General features: G+C 42.2%; 1 protein-coding gene across 3 annotated transcripts in view; it reads left to right on the forward strand.

Annotated features, from left to right (window-relative positions):
- Positions 1-6,905, forward strand: part of ZNF664 (zinc finger protein 664) — a 43,308-nt gene extending 36,403 nt beyond the window's left edge. For all 3 annotated transcript variants that reach the window (XM_032876468.1, XM_032876467.1, XM_032876469.1), the window contains 2 exons: positions 2,765-2,830; positions 2,929-6,905. In XM_032876468.1, the coding sequence (XP_032732359.1) occupies positions 3,507-4,292 (786 nt within the window). In that variant the 5' untranslated portion in view covers positions 2,765-2,830; positions 2,929-3,506 and the 3' untranslated portion in view covers positions 4,293-6,905. The remainder of the gene's footprint in view (positions 1-2,764; positions 2,831-2,928) is intronic.
- The last annotated feature ends 698 nt before the right edge of the window (positions 6,906-7,603 follow it).

Below are 7,603 nucleotides of genomic sequence, written 5' to 3' on the forward strand. Positions count from 1 at the left end.
CCTCACTCAGCGGGGTGTCTGCTTGAGATTCTCTCCTTCCCTCTGCCCCTCCTCACCATGCTGTCTAAGTTGGTGGCCTAGTAACTTCCAGTTTTATTCGGTGCCTTGAATCTCTGTCTCTGTCTGCCCCTTTCTTTGTCTCTCTGCTCCCCTCTGCCCTCTTTCCTCACCCCTGAAATCATTGTGAACTCCGGAGGTTTTGTATATTTAATTTGTTTCAGTAGATTGTGTTCATAATTCCTTTTGATGCTCAGTTTTCCTATTTTTGGCCAGTGGGAGTCTCTTCATAAATTGGCATTGGTGTTCCTTTGGAACGACTCTCTTGCTTTCTGGAATAATGAGATGTCCCAGGCTCATTTTGTAAAATGCTGCTCTGGCCTTGAAATCAGCTGCTCCTTCAAGGATCCCTGTGTCTTTTGGTGGAGAAGGGTATTTAAGGGAAGGGTATTTTGCTATTGGTCGTTACTGCTTCTAGGTCTTTTTGGTGGATAGAGCTAAAAAAGACATGAATTCAAACTGACAAATCAAATTTTATGTTGGATTATTTTTTCCTTAACTTTGATTTTATGTTTGTATTTGGTTTATCTTACGTTGAACCTTGGTTCCTAACAACATTAACAAAATTACTTGTTTGCTTAATCTTTCTAAACACACCAGTGTTGTTATAACTAACAGTTAAACTATTGAGAGAAGTTTGATTTCTTTGCAGCTTTTTAAAAAAAAGATTTTATTTATTTATCTGAGAGAGCAAGAGAGCACAAGCGGGGTATGTGACAGAGGGAGAAGCAGACTCCTTGCTGAGCAGGGAGCCCGATGTGGGGCTTGATCCCAGGACCCTGAGATCATGACCTGAGCCAAAGGTAGATAGATGCTTAACTGATTGAGCCACCCAGGCGCCCCTCTTTGCAGTTCTTTTTGGTCAACAGAATATGTCCCCCTAAGTATGTACACTCAGTATGTGGTATACAGAAGCCCTTTTTGGATGTTAGCAACTTAAAAATTAAGGTTCATTCTCTTCATTTGTTTTAAAATTTTGGGTGTCATTTTCCTTTTTTTGATTTAATTTTATTTTTGAAATAAATACACACACACACACACACACACACACTCCCAAAGCCAAAACTACCTAACAGGATACATTTGGAAAAGTTTTACTTCATGTTTGCTCCTTCATCTCCCATACATAATTGCTTCCACTTGGTTTTGTGTTATCCTCTGTGTTAATTTGTGCATGTTATGTGAAAAATACATACAATCGCATTCCCATCCCTGCTTTGCACAAAAGTTACCATAGCATATATGCTGTTCTTTGTCTTGCTTTGTTTGCCAAACAGTATGTCTGGGGTCTCCATTTCAGTGCATAATGTTCTTCCTTGTTCCTTTTTTTTTTTTTTTTTTGAGCATCTAAGCAGCATTTTATTGTGAGGGAGTACTAGAGCTGATTGGACCAGTCCCCTGTGGATGGGCCTTAGGTTGTCTGCAGTTTTGCCATGGCAAGTACTGCCCCAGTGAATAACCTAGGACATCAGTCACTGCCAGTGTATCTTGGGATGGATCTCTAGTAGTGTAGTTACAGAACAGAGGATAAATGTGTATGTAATTTTTCCAGCCACTGACTATATTTTTGCTGAAATTTGGATATCCAGTTCAATTTCATAATCCTAACACTTCCATTTAAAAGCAGTCCAGTTTATTTTGCCACTTTAATGTTGAAGAAATCTCATTTGTCCATTACCCTGTCTTTGTATGGAACATACTACTGAGAGTGTTACTTTAAGAAGATCCATTGATTTCATTTAATTAATTAATTGCAGTATCAGTTACTGATTATAGAATACAGGAGATGAAAAGATTTCTAAAACATAGTCCTAAGCCTCACAAGAGCTCAAATAGGATATTTTGGGATTTATTTTATTTCCTGATCATTCTATTTGTTGTATATTTTGTCCCCTGTTGGTTGTCAGAAGACTGGTAATAAGGCAATGGGAAGTGTGCCTCTGTACCCGAATGAAGTGGGGTATGTCTGTTGGAGGAGAGAGGTTGTCATAAAAGTCTCCATAGATGTACTCTACAAATATTAATTGAACACTTCGCCTTCGCTGGAATGTAACAGCGAGCAGCACACAGAGTTCCTTCCTCAGGGCATTTACATCTACTACAGGAGATGTATCAGAAACCAAGGAACAATAAGATAATTACAAGTTCTGTGTACTTTGAAGGAATCAAACAAGAGGTTAAAATAGTCTCAGCCAGGGACCCTCCTCAGGTAAGGGAGGGGCAGCTGACACAGCAAACCACGTGCCAGGTGGGGGAGAAAGTATTTCAGGCACTAGCTTGGGGTGTAGAGAACTGAAACAGAAGGTGCAGCAAGCTGTGGGGGAGAGGGGAGGCAAGGTCATGCAGGGCCTTGGGTTTTCGCTGACGGGTTTGGATTTTAAGTATATCGGGAAGCCATTGAGGACAATTAAGCAGAGAGTGACATTCAGTACCAATATGTCATAGATTTACTCTTTCTGTAGATCAGAAGGCTACTCAAATGGGATGTTTTAGTTCTAAAGCAAACACTGTCCCTTCTGTAGTTCAAAGTGGAGGTAGTTTTCCTTCTTGCTCCTTTATGCAGGACAGCATCGGGTCTTAGGATTGCTTTTCTTTTTTCAGTAATATTCCCTTGATGTTGTTTAGACGATTACAGTAAGTGGTTGTAAGTGGATTATATACTTGGACTATGAACAGGAGCATGATATCTACAAATTCTCTTCTTCAGACCTGCAAATCCAAGAGATACATCTCTCTGGAAGATAAGAGAGCTTCTTCCCCAAGATCAAAAAAGGTCTGTATTGCTGCTGTCACAGTTTTATGAAATTAATTATGGAGCCAAAGCAATTTTTGGAAAAGAGGCATTTTCAATATATTATGTTTCTGTTACAGGAGACTGGAGTGAGACTCATGTAGGGAATTCCCAGAAGGAAGGATTGGCACACCTGGAACCCGAGGAGCTTGCTTCCTGGAAAGGCTCCTGTCTGATGTGTAGGAGGCAGAATGTCCTACTGACTCTTCAAGGGGAGGCTACACGGGGTCGAGACCCTCCACCACAGGAGACACTGTGCATTCCTTTTTCTAGAAGTGGGAAGTACGAGATTATTCTACAAGAGGAAGATTCCAGGGGCTTAAAAACACAGAGGTTTGCACCTTGGGAGCCCCTTGGAATGTTGACAACTCAGGATCTAAAGGAAAATTCTGTGTTAATGAGTTACAGAATTCATGTGGAAGTAAATGTCACTTTATGATCAATAATAATACTGAGTGAGGAGCACTATGCAGGAAGAAATCTTCCATAGAAAGACAGGCAGGGAGAAGCTTAGGCCAACCTTAGACCTACCTAATAGAGCAAGCCTGAGATAAACTGCCAGAATGGCCAAATAAGAGACTCTATGAGATAGCAATCCTGTAACTATAGTAGTCGTACAGAAATTTTTTCCTCTAAATCACGATACCAAATAGGAAAAATGATCTACAAGTGCCCCATGTGTAGGGAATTTTTCTCTGAGAGAGCAGATCTTTTTATGCATCAGAAAATTCACACTGCTGAGAAGCCTCATAAATGTGACAAGTGTGACAAGGGTTTCTTTCATATATCAGAACTTCATATTCATTGGAGAGACCACACAGGAGAGAAGGTCTATAAATGTGATGATTGTGGTAAGGATTTTAGTACTACAACAAAACTTAACAGACATAAGAAAATCCACACAGTGGAGAAGCCCTATAAGTGCTATGAGTGTGGAAAAGCCTTCAATTGGAGTTCACATCTTCAAATTCACATGAGAGTTCATACAGGTGAGAAACCCTATGTCTGTAGTGAGTGTGGAAGGGGCTTTAGTAATAGTTCAAACCTCTGCATGCATCAGAGAGTCCACACCGGAGAGAAACCCTTTAAATGTGAAGAGTGTGGGAAGGCCTTCAGGCACACTTCTAGCCTCTGCATGCATCAGAGAGTTCACACAGGAGAGAAACCCTATAAATGTTATGAGTGTGGGAAGGCCTTCAGCCAGAGCTCGAGCCTCTGCATCCATCAGAGAGTGCACACTGGGGAGAAACCCTATAGATGTTGTGGGTGTGGGAAGGCCTTCAGCCAGAGCTCAAGCCTCTGCATCCACCAGAGAGTGCACACTGGGGAGAAACCTTTTAAATGTGATGAGTGTGGGAAGGCCTTCAGTCAGAGCACCAGCCTCTGCATCCACCAGAGAGTGCACACAAAGGAGAGAAACCATCTCAAAATATCAGTTATATAGAGCATTTTGCTAAGAGTTAAAAATCTTAAAACCCATAAGTGCCACTAGGAAGGAAACCCTGTAAATACCTACATTGATCCAAGAAATTTTTACAGCAAGCCCCGGCAGGACATTCTTTTTGAAGAGGCATATGTGAGATTTGCTTTGTTTTGTTTTGTTTTTTGGGTTTGTTTGTTTTTGTTTTTGTTTTTTGATTCATGCCAAGTGTGTTCCACAACTTGACTTTGAATCTGGAATCCCTCTGAGTGTCTGCCCAAGATGGGCCATGAGGTCCCAGTCATGGGTGTGTGTTTCCTGGGATTTGGGCTTGATGCCTCAGTAGTGGGAAATATGACACAGGAAACCATGATCATTGCCTAGCCTCCTGAGTCACCTTCTGTCTACACTTTACTTAACAGTTACCCCAGACATCCCCCTTTCAGGAGCTCATGCCCTTCCTTCCCTCGATTCAGGCATACTGGTTAATGCATTTGAAAACACCTCTCACAAAGACAGTGTTCTGGTATTTCTGAGGTTATCCTTTGGTTCAGCCCCTACATACCGTTCCATAGATCCCATTACTTCTTAGCCAGCTTTACCTGTATGTCCTCGCAGTACCCGTAAATATCCATCCCTTCCTAGATGGCATTAAATTTCACTTTAGATTTTAGGTGACTCATAATTTCCATTCACTTGGCCCATCAGAGAAATCACTGGCAGACATACATGCCCTTGAACTTTTCATGAACTTTTTAAAAAACATGTCGTGGTTTCTGCTAATCACTGTGTCTCTATGTTAGACTTAATTTTCTAGTGGCTACATCACATATTTTTAACTTGAATTGTTTGGAAATAGCTGAATGTAAATAGGGAGGAAGAAGCAAGCAAGCAAAGTTGGAACTTTCTCCATCCAGAATTGCCCTCTTGGGCTCCTTTTGTAGCATGTGGAGCTCCTTACTAACTAGGGGAGACCATAGGAGAAGTGGCTGTTGGGAGGAGTCACTAATAATATTTAGTCTCTGTTTCTGTAATTTTGGGCAATAATGTGTAGGAGTCCTCAATACCTTCATTGAGGATCATGTATTCCTTCGTTTTTAGGCATGAATGTCTATGTCACTCTCTCCTTTCCTTTCTTCATTCATTCAGCAAGTATTTATTGAACACCTCCTATGTGCCAGGCACTGTGCTAGGTGCTGGGAATACCACTGAGTAAGACAGACAAGGGCCCTACTCTCATGGAGTTTACTTCTGGTGGAGGAGACAGATGATACGCAAGTAAGAAAATACATAATGTAGTTTGAGATAGTGATTAAGTGCTATGAAGAAAATAAATTAGGGTGATGATTTAGAGTGGGGGTGGGGTGGGGGTGGGGCATCATTAGACAGCAGTCAGGGAAGGCCTTTCTGAGGGGGGCACTGGAGTGGAGCGCGCAAGGCTGGGAGCACCAGCTGGCTGGCCCTGCTGCCACATTTGCCGAGCGGAAGGCGGCCAGGCACTGGGGCGGAGTGAGCAGAGGGGAGGGGAGAGATACTGAGTTGTTCAGTATCCCAACTTTTATAGGCCCTTTTTTCTTGTGTTCTTTTCTTTCTTTCGTTCTTTTTTTTTTTTTCCCTTTCTTTTTGTGGCTAGATTGATATTAAAAACTCATGTGGAAGAACTCAAGGAATGTTTAGAAGACCAAAAGTCCCCAATGACAAGAACAAAAAGCAACTAATTTTTAACTCTCTCTTCTCATTCCTGTTTCCATTGATTTCCCACATGTAATCCTTATGCTCAGGAAGCCTTGGGAGAAGTTAAGCATCTTTGAAGCTCTGAAATGGGTGAATAGGTTCGTGGTGTCTGTCAACTGTCTTAAGAGGTTGGAATGAATTACCCGAAATAGTCATCGAAATACTGAAACAAAGCTTGATTTTCTCTTCATATTTGAATTAATTTCTTCTGTTTGACTGGAAGGGGTTTTTGTGTAACTAAAACCTTAAGGCATAAAGGAGATTTGAAAGGAGCACATAATTTAGTGGGTGGGCCATGAAACTAGAGATGGGGTTTGGGGATCATTGCGTCCCTCTCTGGGTTTTCATCGAGACAGCTCTGTTCACAGCCTTTGGGAAGTCCCTTCTCCTGCGTGTCCTCCTTGCCCAGGAGAGGGCCAGCCTAGTTCCTGGGTAAAGCCCCTTCCAGGCCTGACGCCCTCGATGACGATTTACTGTAGTGTCTTACCCTCGTCCATGTCACGGTAGCCTGCGGCGTTAGAGAGCCGCCTAGACTTTTAATTAGTAGGGAGACGGCTGAAATATCATCGGTAGGATTTTAGTTTTAGGAAAAATCGGTTTGATTTCTAGCTTTATTACTATTAGGTGTGTGAGCTTGGGCAGATCGCCTAATCGTTGAGTCTAGTTTTCTCACAAAATGAGGATATTAGGCTAAATGATTTCCGAGTTTCCAGCTAGTCCTAGAGTTCTATATTTCTACATAGTTGAATTATTTTATCATGCTGTTGCTGGGGAATATGACTAACACTTTTGAAGCTACTAATTTTATGTCGAGCTTTAAGGTCCATAATTGTTATCTTTGGAAAATATTATTTGACCTACAGTATGTCCAAATCAATTTAATAAAATCACTTTATAACAGGGTTCTGTGCTTGACTGTAGTTGTGTGAATTCAGGGGTCATTGTGTATGTGTGTGGGGGGGTGACTTGTGTATTATGCCTATGTGGGTGACCATATAATTTACTTTTCAAACTGGGCACTTGAGTAAAGGGGTGCTGTTAATGAGGCCCACATTAATCCTGGACTGTCCCAGCAAACCGAGTTGTGAGGACACAACCCAAGCAAGTAAGAAAGGACTACGTTGCGTCAGGAATAACTCAAAGAGGAGTTGCAAGGTCTGTGGCAAACTTGAGGTGTGAGTTACTGAGGGGATGGCCCCTACTTGGCTGTAGCTGTTTATTTCTGTGCTAGAATATAGGCCAAAAGCTCCCACATACTCTGCTCTTTTAAGAGAAAACCAGCAAGCTGGATTTGTATATAAAATTTAGTGATTTTGGAATGTTGATAACAAATTCACGTTCCCTGTGTGACCCATCTTGGTCATTGCTATCACCTGCCTTGTGCCCACAAGCTTTCATTTCATTTTGCAGAGTCCTGCTGTAGCCCCTGATGACTGGCCCGATCCTGGTCAGGTGTAACCTACCCCTCGGGGAAGCTGCGGCGGCCCCTGTTCCATGCCACAGGCTTTGACACTGGTTCTGGCATCTCCTGGCTTTGAGGGGCAAGTCTACATCCCACTCCCACCACGAAGGTGGCAGCAGTCCAAACTGGCCCTTTTGAC

The sequence above is a fragment of the Lontra canadensis genome, unplaced genomic scaffold, assembly GCF_010015895.1.
Source record: "Lontra canadensis isolate GAN:19392208 unplaced genomic scaffold, GSC_riverotter_1.0 scaffold58, whole genome shotgun sequence".
Lineage (NCBI taxonomy): Eukaryota > Metazoa > Chordata > Mammalia > Carnivora > Mustelidae > Lontra > Lontra canadensis.